At 42.5% G+C, this 21,594-nt stretch overlaps 1 protein-coding gene across 1 annotated transcript; it reads left to right on the forward strand.

Annotated features, from left to right (window-relative positions):
* Positions 1–7: 7 nt before the first annotated feature.
* Positions 8–21,265, forward strand: LOC139209335 (uncharacterized). The gene is made up of 27 exons (XM_070838985.1): positions 8–15; positions 1,467–1,583; positions 1,707–1,952; positions 3,588–3,753; positions 7,436–7,562; positions 8,242–8,387; positions 8,645–8,798; positions 8,972–10,467; positions 10,934–11,101; positions 11,250–11,348; positions 11,695–11,967; positions 12,939–13,076; positions 13,197–13,304; positions 13,484–13,610; positions 14,102–14,572; positions 14,663–14,707; positions 15,420–15,499; positions 15,665–15,777; positions 15,898–16,081; positions 17,804–17,888; positions 18,602–18,747; positions 18,916–19,006; positions 19,165–19,313; positions 19,973–20,058; positions 20,281–20,350; positions 20,476–20,597; positions 21,037–21,265. The coding sequence occupies exons 1-27, from the start codon at positions 8–10 to the stop codon at positions 21,263–21,265; spliced, it is 5,244 nt and encodes a 1,747-aa protein (XP_070695086.1).
* The last annotated feature ends 329 nt before the right edge of the window (positions 21,266–21,594 follow it).

Below are 21,594 nucleotides of genomic sequence, written 5' to 3' on the forward strand. Positions count from 1 at the left end.
AGCGGGAATGACGCGGTACGTCCGGTGAGGAACTTCAAAATAAAAGCTGTAGGATGGTCTGTCAAACATGAGCATTATTTATCTGTATTCAGGCATCTATCTATCCCTCATTTCCTCAGAGGTCTCAGCGAATCCCTTATGTTTATACGCCAATTTCCGCCATGAATTAAAGACAGCTAAAGTCAGTTTGGGGAAGCTTTCTTAAAAAATAACTTAGTATCACCAAATAACAAGAAACTTTGGCTTAGGCTCGTATATGAAATTGTGACTTTGTATCCCAATTACATTATTGAGTATCCCAAAATAATGTTTATATTATAATTATCTTTAGATATTTTGAGAAAGTCTCTCAGCATTTGAGATATGAAGTCATTATTTTGACACGTTTTTCTATATTTATTTGTTTATTTAAAGGCGTGTCCTCCCAGCAAACAGGAAGTTACTTTGCATGTTGCCTACGAGGAAACTTGAAAAGGAGGAAGAGTCATGACATCATCATATGAACTGTCTAGTCTAAACTTTTTCTGTCAGGCCCCCCTTTGAAAAATTTCCAGTTTAACTTTTAATGAATAAAAAGTCAAGATCATGACCTTTCTTTTTACTTTTCTACAAGTAGTTTCTTGTGCAAGTAAAAAAAACACTTCAATTACAACTTTGTAAACTACATTTTGTGACATTTTGTCACTAGATCGCTCCATCAGACTGCATTTTCAAAAATGAAGAAAATCAAATAAAATGTGCAGTCACCTTTTTTACAACAAGAACAATTAGTTCAATTTGTGCAAAGAAAAAACAACTAATACAGATTTTTGGCAACAACCTATTAACAACGATTAACCCGTTTTCCACTGCACATCTTTTCAAAACAACGACAATAAAGTGCCACCTGTGCAAAAGAACAAAAACAAGTGCAGGTATTTGCCAAGAAATATTTAGTCTCTTCATTTGTGAGGTCTCAAGTCACTGAATCACAGTGTTATTGGGTGCAGTGTGTGGGTATAATATTTGTGATTTGTGATCTTCATTCGAAAAAAACCAACACGACAAGTGAACCTGTTGAACCAAACAGTAACAAATCAGGTGAGTGTGTTGTGAGGGCTCAGGTCACTGAACAAGACAATAACAAAGAAGGTTCAATATGTGCAACAGCAAAGTTCAGGCTTCTACGTTACCGTCACCCCACTTTGTCTTCTTTGAATCTGAAGCATCTCCTGTTTTTTTTTTGTTTTTTTTTGAGGACCGCCACTTTGAAGCCTTGAGTTCTGCTTTACAGGCGTCGCCATGTTGTTTTCATCTGGCGATGAATGGTGTTAAACTACCAGCAGTACAGCAGTAAAATTCTGTATCACATTGTGTGTGGATTCAGCTGCCTGTCCTGTTTCCTTAACCAAACACTAAGTTCAAGCACTTTACAGTTGAACTTGAGGTGACACTTAAATTCACAATATCACTGTGTATCCCAGCAGGGACCTGCAGGGACCTGGCACGTTACTTCCACACATCGCCACATCCAAATGTCGGACGAGTCTTTTGGAGACGTCCCTCCTCCAAGAGACATGTGCCCAGGTTCCTCACGGGGCCCCGTACACATCTCTGGATGGATGGGTGTGTTCTTTTAGACATGGTTATGTTATGTAAGGCAGGCTCTAGGTAGCCTGCCTTTTATAAGGCAGACTCTAATAGAACCTCCCCGATCCCCTCCACAGGGCAGAGGAGGAAGCTCTGCAGCTCAGAGAGGAGCAGTCCGGAGCCTCTGCTCATCCTAACAGGAGGTCAGCTGCTTCACGCAGGCCGTCCCTTAGCCGAGAGTTGGTGTCAACAGTGGTCTCGGCCTCTGGGGAAGCTGCCGGCCTCCAGCTAGGAGGAGAGCAGGTGCTCAGACCGACTCCCCTCTGGGCCTCAGAGCTTCCAGGCTCTCTGCCCTGCCGGAGATCTGAAGCTAGAAGCTCACCGTGGGTCCTATTTACAAACTTCTGTCACAGCACAGTGATGTCATATATGAGGTCACAGATGATGTCATATATGAGGTCACAGCACAGAACATGATGATGTCATCCAGCTCTCAGGTTGCCATGGTGATGGTGCCTGCTAACACACAGCTGTTTTCATTGAGATGCTGTCACCCACTCTAGCCCTGAACATTCCACCACACACACACTAATGTAAAATCTGAAAAGGGCTGGAAAATCTTTTCAGCATTCACACCAATGAGATCAAATGGTTTTTTACATTGAATTATTGACCAGTAAGTGAGTGATTATTTGTACTGTTCCTTTACTAGTTTGATCCAGATGTCTAACCTGGTCCTTCCTGCAGCGTGGACACTTGCTGCAGGCTTGGAGGAGCAGCTGAGCAGTCAGACAAAATGAAAAGACCCTGTCAATCAGCCCCACTATCATTACCATCAACTTTCTAAGAAACCAGTGGAGCCTACAGGAAGTCACTGCACCTTTAGATAGAGCCAGGCTAGCTGTTTCCCCCTGTTTCCAGTCTTTGTGCTAAGCTAAGTGTAGTCTCATCAACAGCTGCAGCTAGTTTGTGTCTGTCCATCACCTGCAAGGTGGTCCCCTGTCACTAGCCTGCATTGTTTAATGGTGTCGGTGGGGGTGGGGTTGACACTCAGATTTGATCCTCAGGTAATGTGTAATGCCTTATACAAATGGTGTTTTTTAAAACAATTATTCATGCAGAAAAACAAATCAACATGTTTTCATATCATTAATATATTAAGAAACTTTAGTGACTTTTCAATGATCCCAAACTACAGGGGATCAGTCTGAGCTCTGAAGCTCCAGAAACTTCCATCACAATTGTCACTCCAGTTATGTGAAATCTGAGCTTGACTGGTTTTCGTCGTGCTGCCTCTGTTAGTGTGCAGCCTGCGTCATCCCATCTTCGTATTTACATTTCAAGTATGAATCTTTATCTGGACTCAGGGCTTGGTTTGAGGACCGCCACTTTGAAACCTTGAGTCCTGCTTTACAGACGTCGCCATATTGTTTTCATGGCCTTCGCCATCTTGGTTTTTTAGCACCAGGAGAGACGAACTACAGCTAGTTTGGTTAAGGAAACAGGACAGGCAGCTGAATCCACGCACAATGTGATATAGAAGTTTACTACTGGTCAGCTGTTCCTCAGATGATATCTGGCGATGAATGGTGTTAAACTACCAGCAGTACAGCAGTAAAATTCTGTATCACATTGTGTGTGGATTCAGCTGCCTGTCCTGTTTCCTTAACCAAACACTAAGTTCAAGCACTTTACAGTTGAACTTGAGGTGACACTTAAATTCACAATATCACTGTGTATCCCAGCAGGGACCTGCAGGGACCTGGCACGTTACTTCCACACATGGTCACATCCAAATGTCGTTACCACCACATTTTCTTTTGGAGGACGTGGACGAGTCTTTTGGAGACGTCCCTCCTCCAAGAGACATGTGCCCAGGTTCCTCACGGGGCCCCGTACACATCTCTGGATGGATGGGTGTGCTCTTTTAGACATGGTTATGTTATGTAAGGCAGGCTCTAGGTAGCCTGCCTTTTATAAGGCAGACTCTAATAGAACCTCCCCGATCCCCTCCACAGGGCAGAGGAGGAAGCTCTGCAGCTCAGAGAGGAGCAGTCCGGAGCCTCTGCTCATCCTAACAGGAGGTCAGCTGCTTCACGCAGGCCGTCCCTTAGCCGAGAGTTGGTGTCAACAGTGGTCTCGGCCTCTGGGGAAGCTGCCGGCCTCCAGCTAGGAGGAGAGCAGGTGCTCAGACCGACTCCCCTCTGGGCCTCAGAGCTTCCAGGCTCTCTGCCCTGCCGGAGATCTGAAGCTAGAAGCTCACCGTGGGTCCTATTTACAAACTTCTGTCACAGCAAGGTGATGTCATATATGAGGTCACAGATGATGTCATCCAGCTGTCAGGTTGCCATGGTGATGTTACAGATCAGAATCAGAATCAGAATCAGAATTCCTTTAATAATCCCCAGGGGGAAATTACTTTTGTTTCACACAGCTCCAAAAGAATAAGAATAAACTTCAAACACAAAAGTAAAAATATGAATTTATAAAAATTATGTTTTAAAATTATCATTACAAACTATTACTCAGAGATAAATTATTGCACCAGGTGAGTCCAGAGTCAGACAAATACTGAAATTAGTTTAAAAAAAACAACAACAACGTGTGACTGTTGAAAACTTAAGCAAGATAGATTGATAAGATATCTGAAATTACTTAATCGTAAAGGTTTTTTTAAACATTATGGTAAAGTATACTTTTTTCAGGTTCCTGAGTACTGTTGACAGTGTTGCACCAAACATACAAAACAACAAATAAAACATCTAAAAAGTTTACCGTTGATGCCTGAGCTGGACGAATCAAATTATTCCATGGTTCAATATATGTTTTTTGTTAGTACATGACATAAAATGTTAAATAAGGGGTCAAAATTTTTCAAGTGTTGATGCCTAAATTGTCCTCCCATTCTGCTGGCTGACAATTGATACATATAGAGTACATATAGAACATACAGAGTAAAATAAGGTACAGGTCCTGATACAGAGCCTTGTGGTACGCCACAAGAAAAAACAGTCATGAATACAATCACAGATGTACAGTAGTGATACCAACATTATTTGCCAGACAGTGTTGTTGTGGTATATCAAGCAGAACAAGGACGGAAGAAATCATTGCCTACCTTGAGCAGTTTCACTAAAATTTAAGGCATATCTAGAACAAAGAGGCATCTAATAATTACAGAACTGTTTGTTCAAATTTGGATTAAAAATAATCAATAATTAATTGTTAAGAGCAAAAGTCAATGAGCTGAGTAAAACTACCCTCTACAATTTCATGTAAAGGGAAGACACAATAGAGACGGGTTTATATTGTTTTTAACTATCTTATGTGATATCAAAGACAGAGGGCAAGCAGCTGGAAAAGTGTGGTATGCATAATATATACAGACTTAGTTGGTTGGAGGTGAAGAGAAAGAGTTAGCTGTTTTTATACCTTCATTTCTTCCCCTGAGGTTTCGTGATCAACATGTTGCTTATATTTTATCTATTTTATATCCACCCTTCTGTGTTCTGCTCTGTTTTTGTATTTGGAGCAGTCAACATGAAGGCTTGCCAAAAATGACCCCTAATGGCTGGCTGCAGTGTAAGTTATAAACCTGCGGGGTAACCCTTCCTGTTAACAGCCAAATAAATGAATTGTAATTATTAATTACTTTTCCCAAATATGGTTATTTAACGTCGTTCTTATCATTTTTGTTCACGTACTCGTTTTTCTAAATTATTTGGTTTTAATTAGTTATTTGATGCTATATAAACTCTAAACCTTGATTGGGAGCCCCATCATGTATTTGGAGCCAGAGTCTGCGCAGTAATGGTCGCGCGTCCAGCCCCGATCATGACTGCGCAGACTCTGGCTCCAAATCACGTAATCGGCGCAAGATGGCAGCGACCGTATCCGGGATAGTTTTGCTTCATTTTTGTATCTTTACAAAGAATCGGAGAAGATAAGTTCATCTGTGCGGTCTGAGGTGAAGCTCGCTCTTTGTCAAGGAAAGTGCTTTATAAACAAGGTTTGTCGATGTTAGTTTTTAAGTGAAGACGTGAATAATTAGATAGTAAAATACTGCAATTAAAACGATTTAATAATCGTCTAGACGCTAACGTACCCTACGTTAGCGTCGATGACGTGACCTGCTAAAGCTAACCAGGAAATGATGCTGGGTTAGCATGCTAACACACAATTGAAACATGACAATCGCGGTGGTTGTTAAAGTATAATGTAGGTATTATGTGGCGCCATTTTCTTATCAGCAACTGATAAATGAGACGTGAAATTTCGTTATATTTCTAGTTATTTATACTAGGATACATTAGCAATCACTATTTTAAGAATGTTGGACGGGCGGAGCGGTAGCGTTAGCTAAGCCGGGGCGAGGGGCGGGTTCAGGGGCCGGAGGGGCTGTGGGACACCGGTAGAAGAGTCACAGGGAGGAGAGCGGAGGGGGTGAGTACACGTTGTTTTCACAGCCACACTCTGAATATGTGTGCTAAAGGTTAAAGCTCAATGCTAAAACCCACACTTGCGTTGTTTCTTCAACACAAAATGAACGCAACCGTACGTCGAAGTTTACGTTCAGTCACGCTGTTAGTCCGCCATTTTCTGACGTTACGTTACTTTGATGCGCTTTAACGTTGCGTTAGCTCACGTTTTAGCTTCCGGCATGTAGCCACGTAACGTAGCTAACGTTTTTAAATTTAAACTATTACACGTTTATCTAAAGTTGTTGTGAAAATAAAGACATTTAGATGCATCCTGAGAATTTACACTAAACTAGCTAACTTCTGATTACACTTTTGAATGGGGTTTTGTAAATGTTAACGTTGACTTTGCGCAGACTTATCGATCAACAGTTTTAAATCTAAACAGATTAGAACATGATGAAAGTCACTTTACGCAAGAAATGTTATTTGGCTATTTTGCTTTAGCTAGCTGTCAGAGCTAGCGCAACATTATGGGATGTTGAGGTTCTTGGTTCATTGTTTACGGCGTATTGTTTGGACCCCGCGTCGTCCTTTTGCCTGTTAACATGGTGTCTCCATCCACAACAATGACCAATAATGGAGTCTCTTTGGGGGCAGTGTTGTTGAGCTGGCTGCAATCAGCTGATCTGAGCTCGGTTTTTGTGTTTCACGTCTCCTTGACACCGGTGACTGTGCTGACCCCGTGCCAGCTGCGGGTAACAACCTACGCCAGCTGATTCCATTGATTTCATTGGTCGGGATGTTACCCGCTCTAATCTGATTGGTGCAGAGACGTCAACACGCTGCTGCTGCGTTCAAGTCCACAACGAGAGTTAAGAGCTGACATCGCCAAATATAGTTAATTAAAAAAAAACAACCAATTACTTCGTAGATGTTCATGCTCAGTTTGGTAACTTAAAATCCCCAGTTGTTGACCAAAGGGAGTCCCAAAGTTCCGCCACGCCGGCAGAACTATGGAGGTAAGAAGACTGGACTTTCTTACTTCTCATCTGGAAGGAGTGAAATGAACGACACAATTTGAATGCAGCATTTTCGCGGGAAAGTCCAGTCTTCTTTGAGAGCGCGTGGAGGAGGTAAACAGTACACACAGCACGTGTCTGGATTTAGTTAAGCTACAAGTCTGCTGAAAGTAAAGTCGCTAGTGTTTTTGTGGGAGTCGAGAAGCAGTGACAATCCTCTGGGAGTCTCATCCTTTTAAATGCACACTGTAATTTAAAAATGCCTCCCTCGTGTTTCATGTGTTTACATCATGACATGTTTGGAAACACGTTATTGGGACATGTTCAGGAATGTGACTTTCAAATTAAACTTTCCTCTGTCTTGATCTTTTCCTGACTGTTCTGTCTAGATATTTACATTGTGTATGTGCAGGTCCATCCCTTTAGGAGATGTCAATGAATGTGGCCGTGACTGAGCCTGTGAGTTCGGAGAGACCGGACAGCCATGAGTTGCTGGCTTGGCTCAATGGCGTTTTACAGACGAGCTTCTCCAAGGTGGAGCAGGTGTGCACAGGTAGGACCATGTTTTCATTGTATGAATGAAACCTCAGCAGACAACCGTGAGTTATGCCGTTATAGTGCATATTTTGTGTATACTTTGGGTCTGAGTTTCCATTTTAAACAACAGCTGGCTGCATATTTTTCATCTGACCAGTTTCTACATTTACCAAGACCATGCAATTTACAATGGCCAGTGAAAACTGGAACAATGGTTGCCTCTGTGATGAGGGCATGGATTGGAAGTCATGAGAAAGGTTGTAGTAGGAGAAAACCTTGTATTCTACAGGAATCTCATTCACCAGAGAGCTGTCAGTTAAATCAACCAATAAAAATAAAGGTCTATATATAACTGGAAAATAATAAAGCAGACAATAGAGGATACATATCAGTGAACATAATGTCTGATTAGTTTGTGACAAAAAACAAAGGGTAAAGGCTTCTGGTTCTTGTTCATGTAAAACTTCAATACAGCTGTAGTGACTTAAACCAGACATCTATAGTGGCTGTGTGGTCGTATTTCGCTCAGTGAAACATGATGGATGTGTGAAAGATGATGACTTCATCTACACCCCTGCTTGGCTTGGCTTGTATAATTTTTGTGGCTTTTCTGCGTCTTTTTCTGTCTCTTAATAATTGCCTGCTCGTCTCCACTTCCTTTCATTGATTACTTTTGTGGTCGTGTGAATATCCAGGAGCTGCCTATTGCCAGCTGATGGACTGGTTGTTTCCTGAGTCCCTGGACCTCTCCAAAGTCCGGTTCCAAAACAGCAGCGTGGTGGACTGTGTCCACAACTACAGTTTACTGCAAGCTGCATTCCGAAAAGTTGGAGTGGTCCGAGTGAGTATTGTGACAACAGTGGTGGAAAACCAGCAAATCTGCATTTGCTCAGTGAAGTGAGGAGCTGGACTAAGAAATCAGCTCATTGTAGATTTGTTGCCACCAGTATATATATTGGCAGACCAATAACAAGGAATTTAATCTTTATCTATTATTTTAACCACCACATATTTAGATTTGATGGTTAAAAGTGTACATGAACTTAAACATCCTTTGAATGATGAATATAAACATACCTGCTACTTTCCTTCCGGCAGTTCATCCCCACAGAGGCGCTGATGAAGAAGAACTCCATTGTGGCTCTGACTTTCCTGCAGTGGTTTAAGCAGTTCTTTGAGCACAACAACAAGGGCAGGGTGTACCATGCCCTAAAGGCCAGAGGTGGACAGAGTATGGTTCCTACTGACTCAGGTGGGGGCAGTGTGTGTGTTGGTGGATAAACTGTTTGTCACACTGGTATAACACTAAACTTAAATTAGGATTGTGACGTTGTGTTTCAGGTTCTACTTCAGTTTTAACAGAGATACAAAGTCGGTAATATTATGTGTGTTGTTTCTGAAAAGCGCTCATTGCTTCCATTATAGATGGACATTACACCCAGACTGTTGTGACGACGGATGGCAACACAGTGGAAGAACGGAGGGAAGAAAGGCCAAGGGGAAATTTAAACAGGAATGCAGATGTGATAGTTCTGATATCAGATGATGAGGAGGATGTGGCGATGGAGCAGGCGACAGAGAAAATGGAGACAACGGTGAAAGGAGCACAGGAGAGAGAGAGGTTGAAGCGAGCAGAAGAAGCTGTGAACAAAGGAGATCGAGGGACTAGTTTCTACAGCAGTAATGTTTTGATGCGCTTCATCAGGAGATACTGTGTCAATGATGTGGACACTAACTCAAGAGGCAATACTGGGACAGCCGCTCAGGTTTCCGGCCCCTCAGCTTCCGCCGTCTTGAGTCCAACTCATCCCGCGGACATCATTAAAGCCTGCTCACACTCGCCGTACTGCCTCTACCTGTATGTGGGGGTAGAGCTGGACATAGGACAGACTGCAAGTGTCGTCCTGATTGGCTACTTTGACCAGAGCTCAGGGGTCAGCGTGGTGAGGCTGCTGCACGCTCTGCAGATGAGCAGTGACACTGTTTGCCCACAGACGTCAGTGGATACACACTCTGCAGCTGCAGCTGCTGATGCACACATGCTGGTTGAGATGCTAAACAAACTTGACCTTCCTCTGGCCAATCTAGCTGTGTTTTACTGCGACGCTCCACACCCAGGGGTGAGCCAGGCGTTTGTCTCCCAGCTCCAGGCTTTCAGCCCTAGGTTAATATCCCTCTGCAGCCTCCCTGGGATGGCAGGAAGAGCCTGCCAGGCTGGGCTTTTGGCTTCCTTTAGTTGTGTGGTTGACCTTGTTAGAGACATCCACCGTCATTATTCCACCTGCTCCTCCGACAGTGACTTTCTCAAAATGCTGTTTGCTGATGCAGAGAGTTACAACCCATCCCAACCTATTTCTGCACAGTGCTTATTTATCATCTGCACTGTGCAGAAGATGGTCGACAGCTGGAGGAATTTAGTGAAGTATTTTAAGTCGCTGAGGCCCACAGAAGATGCTGTCAGGATTGGAACCCAGCTGATGGATCATAAAATCAAGCTGTACTTCCTGTTTCTGTCCCACGCTCTGCAGTCCCTCCGAGCTCTCCAAGAACTGCAGCAGTACGGCACAGCCGACGTGACCGTGGAGCTCCAGCTGGTCTCCATGCTGGTTCACACCTACACAGCCAGTATCCTACATCCCTCGGCCGTCGAGCGCTTTCTCAGGGAGCGGGACCTGCAGCTCCTCCATGACGTCGAGCTGCTCCCCACATCAGTGGTGAATGTAGGTCCTCATGCCAGGGAATTCCTGTGGGCCACTGCTGTCGTTGATCTGGGGGAACGAGAAAGGATGGACTTCCTGAAGGATGCAGCAGCTTTCTATAAAGCAGTACTGCAGAGCTTAGTGGAAAGTATTCCTGCGCAGTTCGGAGACGTGGCACTAAGGAACATTGGCAAAGTGCTGAATCATTCTGAAAATGACAATGTAAGAAGATTTATTTCTGTAATACTATGTGAGTCTTAATACAGCCAGCTATGGCTTAATATTTGTCAGTTAGTTAGATTTTAATGGGAAAATACACTAAATCATAGTGGGGATGTAGTAGAAATTGTGGAATACACACATTTGTTTCCTGGTGGAGAGAAGTTGGGTAAATACCTACCACTATCATATCTGTCTATTGAATATAAGGGTACCATCAGCTGATGGTTTGCTTCTGGACTGCAGGCTGTCGCCCTAGATTTAATGGATCAGTATTAATCTTGATCTCAGCTAGTTCTCTACCAGAAAGTGAATAAGTGTATTTTCTCAATATGTTGAACTGTTCCCTAAACTGTATTTAGTTACTGATGTCCACCTCCAATTTAAAATGAGTTTCTAATGTTGAATCTACTTTTCCTACCAACGGGTACGTCGCTACTCACAATATCTGTTTTTTTTTTCTCCTCAGGGTTATAAATTGTCCAGTCATGTGCTGTCAGAGTTGGGGGTCCAGCTGGGCCTGTGTAACACTGCATCTTCAGAACAACATCAGCTGGCCTACGACTACATCAGTGTCATCCAGACCATAAAGGGGAAACAGACGGGAGGAACAGGAGGGGGCCATCACTGGCCAAAGGTAAACCAACAACGTAATGGATCAAGGTTGTCAAACATTTACATTTGTAACTGAACTGGAATGAATGTTGACTGTAAATCCTACAAGTTCAGTAACTACTTGTTTATTTGGAACATCAAAACAAGCGCTCCCTGTGTTGTCTGTGCAGATGCTGCATGGCATTAGACCGCACTCTCTTCTGCGTAGACTCCTCCTGACCCTCCTGGCCCTGCCAAGCTCTCTGCACAAGACACAGGTGTTTGCTAAGGTGAGCGTTAAAACCTACACTACTCACTAAAAGTTAGGGATATTCAGCTTTCAGGTGAAATTTCAGGATGAACCTAAAATGGATTCTAACCTTTCCAGGTGAACTTAATGTGACCTTCTCTAAACCTTTGAATGCACATGTCCAACTGTTCAGTGTTTCAGTACTTTTTGCACAAGTTGCTGATCTCTAACAAGAAGCTTAACAGCAACATTCACAACAGGACATTTGAATTCTTTTTGCACAGCCTTGGTATCTACACATCCTGTGTGCTTTGCCTTTAAACAGTGTTTGCATGTTTGAGAAGATGAAGAGATTTGTGTATGTGTGTGTTTGCTCCTGTCTCAAGGTGCTCAAGAAGGAACCCCCCAAAGCCTCACCTCAAGCGAGGAGGACAGGAAGACCCCGCATCCGCAGAAGGAAACTACCCGTCCAGGCAGGTCATGGTGGCACGAAGAAAGACCCGAAGGATGAAGACACTTCAACAGAGGATAATGACAGTTTTGTGGCCAAACCCAGTCTGCAAATTCCTTCCCAACACAACAACTGTATGGAGGACTCAGACTGCACAGACAACTCCTCTGGTAAGTCAGATGCACACTGTGTGGCTCCAGCTGGAAATGTGTGTCATTGTCTTTAGTAGTTTATGTTTCAGTGTGAAAACACGACTAATGACATGAACGTGCTTTAATGCCAACAGCAGTTCAAAATGTTGTTGAAGGTCATAACCAATATGATCATTTTTCATCAGATGTGCTTGATGTCACCGAAGTGTTCCACAAATATCAGATGAGCAGACCAAGAAACCCAGAAAGTAAGGAATGAATTATCTAGTAAAATGTATGACTGTAAGTTATTTCCAGCCTCATTAAATGCACTTCTCCACAGAAGCTGCATGAAAACAGGTGCTGCTGCTGCTTGTAATACGGTCCTGCAATACCTCTATGTTCCTCTTTCATGTGTCTGCACTTTATATTCTCAACCTTTGGCACATTTTTGTTCAATTCATAGTTGCTCACTGTCAATGTTTTGCAGGTTATGAGACTCCACAGGCAGAGACCGTATTCACTGTGGGTGATGATGATGATGATGATGATGATGATTATCATGACGGCGGCATGGTTTCCTCAAGCACACCACCCAGCTCAGCAGGATTGCTGGTAAAATCTCAGACTATTCAGTAGCATGACGTTATAACCAGTCATTTCTATTACTAATACACATACTTCCTGTTTTATTTTCAGCTGAGCCAGCCAGCAAATGTTGAGAGCAGCTAATAATGTTTAGGAATGCATCATTTAATGATTAAAAAAAAAATCTGATCTCTTTCAATATTCTCATTTAAACAAACATCAAAGTCAGCATTATAATCCTTTGGTGGTGTTAATGTGTGCTTTCACACCTAACTTGTTTAGTTTGGTAGGTTAAACTGGACTCTGGTATATCTGCCTGCTTGGCTTAGTTCAGTCAGGCTGCTGAAAAGCTGTCAGTCTGGTGCTCACTGATTAATATGACAGTTAATCCAAAGAAATTGCGTTTTCATATAGAAACTGTCAGTATTTATGCTTTAACATCCTGTGTGGTGTTGTACAGGATGCAATGGGGGAGCTGGTCTGGAGTCAGGTGGAGGGCTTCCCTCTCTGGCCAGCCATCATCGTACGGTACAGGGAAGGTGTTCAACCTCCAGGGAAGACGACTGTGGAGTGGTACGGACAGAGGATGACCTCTCAGGTGAGTCACGTGAGGGTGATACACAGTGCATTGCCATCCATGCTTTTTCACCTGTTAAGTTGTATATCATTCTTATACCTGTCTCTACTCTGCATGTGGTTTTCTTGGCTCTGATTCCAGGTCAGTGTGCAGTCTCTGAAACCATTCTCTGCCTTTGGCCAGCACTTCTGCGCCAACTCCTTCGCCACTCTTGCCACCTACCGGGAAGCCATCTTCTTGTCCCTGCAGGTCCGTGTGTCTCTGTGTGTTTTCTGTTGTACATAAGCAGAACTTAAAAGAAAAGTGGATGTGCTGCTAGCTGAGATCAGATCGAATCCTCATTAACAAATGTAAACCTAAACATTAATAATGTTCATATATGACGCCTATTTGTCCTCTAACTTGCATATTGATGTCGTGTCTACCAGGAGGCAGCTGTACGGTGCAAGAAGCACTTTTCTGCAGGTGTTGAGGACAGAGATGAGCTGCTGAGGCAGATGTTAGACTGGGCCTTTGGAGGCTTTCAACCCACGGCGCCAGACAAACTCACTAATGGTATGAGCGTTAAGAAGTCTGAATATTTCTACTCATCATTTTCTGACTGAAGTGGGAGGCATCATCATTATTAATAAAGAGGTTGTGCAGAAGCATGAACAAGCATCATCCAATTCTAGGTCACCTTTTCCAGAGACCTTTCTCATTGCATCATAGAGAGCTGAAGTCTGGAGGTCAGCTACAGACTAGCTCCTGTTTCACTGTAATACAATGACATTTCTCATTTAGTATTGTCATTGCATTACAGTGAAACAGGAGCTAGTCTTTATTTATTTATTTTACAGTTAAAGATTAAAGAAAACAATTTTTAATTTCTCATCTAGTATTCATTGTCTTCTTTAATCTTAAAATGAAATATGTTCCTCCCTATTTTGCTAAATGTAACTAATCATGGAGAAGCTCACTACCGTAGGCAGACCTGTTCTACAGCTTGTACAGATCATGTTAACTTTTACTGTTGTGTCAAATATCTATGACTGTCCTCTGTCCAGGTGTTACTGAAACGAACAGCAGTCCAAAGGTGAAGAAGAAACTCCCCGCTGAGTTGAAAGACGTCACCGTGTCCCTGAACAAACTGTCGTGCACCTTCATAGAGAAGGTCTCCCACAGATTTGGTGGAAAAGCTGCAGAGGAAGAAGTACCAGGAGGGGGACCCAAAGAGGTCATGAAGGAGAAGGGATCCAGAGGAAGATGGGTGACAGAGATGGGGAAACAAGGGAAAGGAGGATGGGAGGGGGAGAAAGATGACTGGGGAGGAGGGTGGGTGAAGGTGAAAGGAGGATGGGGGAAAGGGAGAGGAAGGGGAGGGAGGGTTCAGAAGAAGAAAAGCAGTCTGATTGATGGGATTGATGACGACGAGTCACCAGACTTTGTGCCATACAAGAAGAGGACCGTCAGTAGAGCTTACAACAAGGTCCAGCAGGTGACCAGCGTTTACACGCAGCCGGACCAGAAGCTCAGAGGTACGAAACACAAGTGAATCCTGTCATTAAGACATTAAAAGGTGTATATTTTCTATGCAAACCAGTGCAAATAGTTTTCATTCCTTGCAGAGGAGACCATTCATATGATCATGGACATGAAACTGGACATCGAAGGTCAGTGTTTGATCATGTTGTACATAGTTTGAATTCTACATTTGTTTCCTTTTGTGCATAAATATTTGATTTTGTTGTGGAAAACAGTGAAATGATGAGTATTTTTTTTAAATTATTGCTCTCAATACTCTCAGTTTTTCAGTTGAGTAAATGTGTAAATCTGTATCACCCAATGGGTCAACACAAAGGTGATTGAACCTATGGCCTCTGAAAGCTCATTTGCAGTATTCTGTGGTATTAACCGGGTGTCAAGTCGACTTTCCTGGGGAAAAATCAGAAATAGCATCCGAGGGGGCAGGTGGAAGCGTTGTGCTGTTATCTCCGGTCTCTGCAAGTGTTGTGAATAAAGGTTTGCTACAACTGTACGAAGACAGAAAAGACTGATGATTACAGACAAAACAAGGACAAATCCAAAGAAATGGTCAGACAAAGACAAACAGCCAAAACCGTCAGTGAGGACACTGTTTGGGTCTCTGTTAGAGGGACGTTCCAAAATACATCTGCAGTTATTACATTTCGCCACAGGTGACGCTAAAGAAAACCCAAACTGAGCTTTCTGTGGCTTTCAGTCTGAGTACTTCACATTTCATAAGCATGTTGCTTCATCTAACTGTAGTTGCATTTTTGCATCTGTGTAAATAATTTAGATGAATCACCAGTTGTTCCTGACTGCCGTCTATTTGTACGCCTCTTTGTGTGTCTGTGTCTGCAGGCTTCTGTTTGTGTTGTGGAGCCAAAGACATTGAGATATTCCACCCTCTGTTTAAAGGAAGCCTCTGCTTGGAGTGTAAAGTAAGGAGATGTCAACCTCTTTGTTACAACCAGTCAGTGACCTACAGCTGAGAATGTGTGTGAGAGACGTGTGAAACTGTGAGCTGAACTTGTATTTTCTCCTGTGCTACGAGTGAGTTAGATTTCGCCTGAGCACTGGCGGTGACGCTGTCTGTCTCCCTGTAGGACAACTTGAGAGAAACTCTGTATCGTTATGATGAAGATGGATATCAGTCCTACTGTACCATCTGCTGCTACGGACTGGAGGTCATTCTGTGTGGCCACGATAGCTGCTGCAGGTCGGCCTGTTCATCTCTTTCTCTACATCCAGTCTATCCAGAGGCTTTTCTCCTTCATGTATTGGTCCCTCTACCTGGCTCCTCTCCTCCGTCCTCCTCACCTCTCCTTTACGTCTGCAGGTCTTATTGCGCTGACTGTCTGAACATCCTCGTCGGTCCGGGGACGTTTGGCGCATTGAAGCTGCTGGACCCCTGGATCTGCTACTTGTGTCAGCCTCATCGGCCCCACGGCGCTCTGATTCCCAGAGAGGACTGGAGCATTCGTGTTCAGGAATTCTTCGCCAACAACAGCGCCATGGAGTTTGTAAGTGAATTGCAAATGAGAGCTCTTATGAGTGATTCTATTCAGGGATTTGAGTAACTTTGAGGCAGTAGTGAATAAAAGTGGTTTATAATAAAACTAATAAAAGTTTGAATTTGGATCCACCTGTAATATCAGCTGTCTTGAGCTATTTAAATTGTTCTTGTTTGAATGGTTCATTGAACACAGCAGAAAGTTTGTACATGTTGCCAGAACGCCTAATTTGCGGCGGGGGTTGAATAATTGTGAGTGCAACTGTATACCCTTACCACTTTTACCTATTCTGGTCTGGGACCTGCACTGTTATGTGCATCATATCATCTTATTTTGAGCACAGAAACCAAAGATCAGGTGGTTTTAACAACACTAATAATGAATTTGCTTTTTAAAAAAAGGAAATAATTTTATAGGGTACATTTAAGACAAATCAAAAAGGGTAAATATTCCATTTGGCTTTGCAGGCAACTCATAAATACACCATGGCTTTAGATATTGTGACTTTATTTTGTACGTGTATATACTTAGGATAATCTTTTATTGAGTCCACACAAGTAAATTGTCAAAGTGTCACAGCAGCAGAAGGAACAAGAATATGGAATCAGATTTGTTTCAAAAGTTTCAAGCAAAACGTATTAAAAGTCAATCAAAATAAATGGATTTGAGAGAGAGAAAAAATTAACTCAAGCAAAAAATTATAACCTTCAAACTAAAAAATGTCTCTTGAAAACAAATAACTCTTTTGTCTTTTATTTTGTTCAAGGATGTAGTTTTGCTCTCGCCCTCTCTCTCTTTTGGTTACGCTTCTGGCTTTTTCGTTTACCCGGAGGTTGTTCCCCTGTTTGCTTGAATTGACTCCTGGGGATCACTTTAATCTTGAAGCAGTTGCTTGTACGCCCCCCTGTGCTTCCTCTTCATGCATGCCTTGCATGGTGAATGAAAGATTCTTTCTCCCGCTTGGTGATTAGAAAAAGTTCAAAAAACTTTATAGATCCCCAGGAGTCAATTCAAGCAAACAGGGGAACAACCTCCGGGTCACAGCCGTGTCCCTCAAAAACTCAACAGCCAATAGGAACGCGCCCTTGAAAGAGCCCGCCCACGCAATAGGTTTGTGTCTAAACTCAAACAAAGAATCTGGCAGTGCAAACGAAAAAGCCAGAAGCGTAACCAAAAGAGAGAGAGGGCGAGAGCAAAACTACATCCTTGAACAAAATAAAAGACAGAGTTATTTGTTTTCTAGAGACATTTTTTAGTTTGAAGGTTATAATTTTTTGCTTGAGTTCATTTTTTTTCTCTCTCAAATCCATTTATTTTGATTGACTTTTAATAAGTTTTGCTTGAAACTTTTGAAACAAATCTGATTCCATACGAGAACAGATGCATACAATAGATCACTAACGTTAGGTAACTAGAGTGCTGTACGTGTTAGGAGAATCTACTGTATACAAAGTAAAAAGTACCAAGAACTATATATGTTTAAGAAGAATTTAACCACAGATTTGATTTATTTATCTAATTTCTCTTCAGGGATTAATAAAGTCATCTATCTATTTAGAAGATATTTTATTATATATTATTTGTTCTATTATTTTATTTCTGTTTTAGAAGCTTACAGGGATCCCAGTCCTATAAACACAAACTTCACAAACAAATCTGTTCTGAAATGCAGATTTCCATTAACGAGGAATTCCGCCGTCACCACATTGTTTTGACCTGTTTACTTTGTAGGAGCCACACCGTGTTTACCCGTCCATCCCTGCCAACCTGCGCAGACCAGTTCGAGTTCTCTCACTGTTTGACGGCATAGCAACAGGCGAGTACACAGACCGTGGTCCTGTTTCCCATGAACGGTGATTTTTACTGGAGGTTAACAGTGTCTCTACGGATGCTACTAAATTGTCATATGCGTTTCCCAAAACAGGGCTTAAGATCTCTGAACGCCCCCCCTCAAGATGATCAATGCACTTTAAAGTAACTTTGCTTATTTATTTGTCTGTAAATTGTGCTATATGTTAAAAATAACGTGTTGTTAGTGACACAAAGAAATGTTTTACACTTGGAATCATTTATCATTTTCTACCAAATGTCACTTAACAGAGAACATTTGTTTTCTTGACTCTTGAAAATGAACATAAAAATACCTGCTGGTTCTAAAGCTTTTCAAGATGCTTGTAGCGTAAATCGCTGATCTACAATAATTTTTAAGCATGTTCTCGGTTGCTATGCTTTTGGGAAACATCTCTTAAACTTATGGTCTCTTTCTTAAGACGCCTTTAGGGAATAAAGATCTATCTGGGACTTTATCAATCAGAGTTTGATGACCCGATGTGTCTGGTGGTCCGTTCAGTGGTCTCACTCCTCTGTTCTGCCCTCTATTATTATTATTATTATTATTATTAATGTTCTAATGTATGATCACACCGTGTATTTGTGTAAAAATGTTTTTCTTTCCTGATGTCTGTCAGAAGCTTACACCACGTGTGTGTGTGTGTGTGTGTGTGTGTGTGTGTGTGTGCATCTTTTCAGGCTACCTGGTGCTGAAGGACCTCGGCTTCAAAGTAGAGAAATATGTTGCCTCGGAGGTCTGCGAGGATTCGATTGCCGTGGCGGTCGTCAACCACGATGGGAAGATCGTCCATGTTGGTGATGCCCGGTTCATCACCCAGGAACATGTACGGTCTCTCACACTGCTTGTTTTCCTCCTCTTCCTCGTGTTCTTCACTGGTGACAATGATTATAGTGTCTGTGTTTGATATCTGAACTATTTATAGACTATTTTATAGACGCTGGTTATCTCATGACTAAATAAAGCGCCTTCTTGTCCCTCTTCGACAATCCAGATCGAGCAGTGGGGTCCATTTGATTTGCTGATCGGCGGCAGCCCCTGTAATGACCTCTCCATCGTCAACCCACTGAGAAAAGGCCTCTACGGTACTTGACTCTGTTGTGTGCAGAATACCTCTGCTGTGCTTTGATCATATTGAGTCATTACACATTCTGTTTAGTATCTCTTAAAGTTTAAACCACTATGAAAACATGAGAGGGCACAGGCCTCCTGCTTGGCTGTAATTCCCTCGTCTCTCCGGCAGAGGGCACCGGCAGGCTGTTCTTCGATTACTACCGCATCCTTCAGCTGCTGAAGCCCAAAGAGGAAGACCCCAGGCCGTTCTTCTGGCTCTTTGAGAACGTGGTCTTCATGAACACGCATGACAAAGTCAACATCTGCCGCTTCCTTGAGGTTCGCCCCTCCAGTTTAGATTTAAGCACTGTCCTCTCCTTAAAGAAATATATTATATTCTACCATACTATATTACTCCATTTCCTTTCTTACTGCATTTTTATTTCTCATACTATATAATACTGTACTACCTTAATGCTACTTTGTTTTATTACATTATATTTGTATCATGGTTCTGTAATTATCCAGACAAGCCAAGTATCATCATTATTATTCTGTCACTTCACTGAGACAGTACTTCACTGTTAGTTTAAGTACAGCATTGGATGTGGGTGCTGTGTGTATTTGCTGCTTGCCCTGTAATTTTGGTTAAATTGCTCTTGGATAGTTGCTATTTTCTATTCTTATTTTTATTCTATATACTTTTAATTGTTTTTATTTTGCTTTTGTTTATTCATCTGTTCTTCTTTCTGTCTTTGTTCTGCTGCAACACCTCAACTCTTGGGATCAAGGCTTTTTCTATCTTTTTCTTTTCTGCTCTTTTTTCCCCTCTGTATCTTTATCCTGTTGCTCTCTCTCCTCTTCAGTCTCTGTTCTAACTTTCCTCCCACTGGTTTCGTCCCTCCTGTTGTTACGCTGATTGTTTCAAACGTACTAACTAACTTGTTGTAAACTCAGAGACTGTTGCTGACTGTTGCTGCTCTCTGATTGTTCGACAGTGCAACCCGGTGCTGGTGGATGCAGTCAAAGTGAGCCCGGCCCACAGAGCTCGCTACTTCTGGGGAAACATCCCGGGGATGAGCAGGTGGGACACTCAGTCCTAATGGTTTTGACTGGAGCAATATAATGCATCTATATTTTTACTATTGTTTTCAAACCTGTTACATTTTCCAAGGTTTGACAGTTGTGTGTGATGCTTTTTTTCTTGTCTTAATAACTTTATTCTGTGGTTTATGCACTTTCTTCTTGCTTGTATACATTTCTTTCTCTCTTATCTCTGTTTATTTTGGTGCTTATTTCCCATCAGGCCCATTATAGCCTCCCAGAATGACAAGCTGGATCTCCAGGACTGTCTAGAGATCGGTAGAGAAGCCAGGGTCAGTGAGCAAACCGGCTCGTTCAGTTTCATTCACTCATTTTGTTTGATCCACAGTGCTTCTATTTTACACAGTCGCTGTGTCTTTGTCTTTACACAATTCTGATTATGTTGTTTTTGTTCCAGGTCACTAAGGTGAGGACGATCACCACCAATGCCAACTCTCTGAAGCAGGGCAAAAATGTTTCTCTGCTGCCTGTCCTCCAGAATGGCAGAGAGGACATCCTCTGGATCACTGAACTAGAAAGGTACGGATTGTGTGTGTGTGTGTGTTTGCAGGAAAAGGAGCTGGTGGATTCACATCATCCTGCTGGTCTGAGTTTGTTTAAAAAAAAATGCAAAATAGGAACAATCTTTTATCTTTTACCATAAAAAGATATACGTATACTAAATAATAATAATACTACTAGAACTTGACCAGCATTTATTTTCATAGTCAGTTAATTTGCCAATTATTTTTGATCAATTCATCGTTCAGAAAACAAAAGGACCAGTTCTAAAACTACAGAAGTGACATATCATATGTCTCGTTTTGTCTAACAGCTCAAAAGACATTGAGCTTATTGTCATAAAAGTGTTCTTAGTAGTGGTGGGTTAATTTCCTGTTGATAGGAATCATTGATCGTTGATTTAACACGCTGAGACTTCCGTTAACACTCATGTGCCTTTTCCCCTACTGCCCGCCAGGATCTTTGGTTTCCCCAAACATTACACCGACGTGAGGAACATGAGCCGGCAGCAGCGGCAGAAGGTGCTGGGGAAGGCGTGGAGTGTGCCGGTCATCCGTCACCTCTTCGCCCCGCTGAAGGACTATTTTGCCTGCGAGGAGCTGCCTCCTTTAACCACGTCCACCACCTCCAACTCCTCCACCTTCCCCTCCTCCCCTGCCTCTCCAGAACTGCAGCTGCTGAGATAGGGGAGGCTGGCTATGTTTTGTATTGTGTGTGTGTGTAGTATATTGTTTTTTTTTTTTTTTTCCACATCACATTTCAGAAGAAGTAGATGGGACGTAAATAGGCTATACAGTCTTGTGCTACTTTCATAAAGCCAGCTCACAGACAGGCTTTTGTGGATCACCGCCAAAGGGCCATTTGATCCGCTATGCACTCGAGTCTCTTGCATAATGTTCATTATATGCAATTTGTGCACACAACAGTCACTGGCCTTTGTCTCTGGACACTAAATGCCAGATCATGCTCCCTCCACCTCTTGGCTGAACTCCTCCTTAACCTCTCCACTTACTGG

Source organism: Pempheris klunzingeri, chromosome 11 (assembly GCF_042242105.1).
Source record: "Pempheris klunzingeri isolate RE-2024b chromosome 11, fPemKlu1.hap1, whole genome shotgun sequence".
In the NCBI taxonomy this organism is placed as follows: domain Eukaryota; kingdom Metazoa; phylum Chordata; class Actinopteri; order Acropomatiformes; family Pempheridae; genus Pempheris; species Pempheris klunzingeri.

Bases quoted from the DNA above. Each gene is read 5' to 3' on its own strand.
- LOC139209335 (XM_070838985.1), top strand. The intron at 8,388-8,644 runs GTGAGTATTGTG...TCCTTCCGGCAG, and splicing joins GAAAAGTTGGAGTGGTCCGA to TTCATCCCCACAGAGGCGCT. The intron at 11,349-11,694 runs GTGAGCGTTAAA...TCCTGTCTCAAG, and splicing joins AGACACAGGTGTTTGCTAAG to GTGCTCAAGAAGGAACCCCC.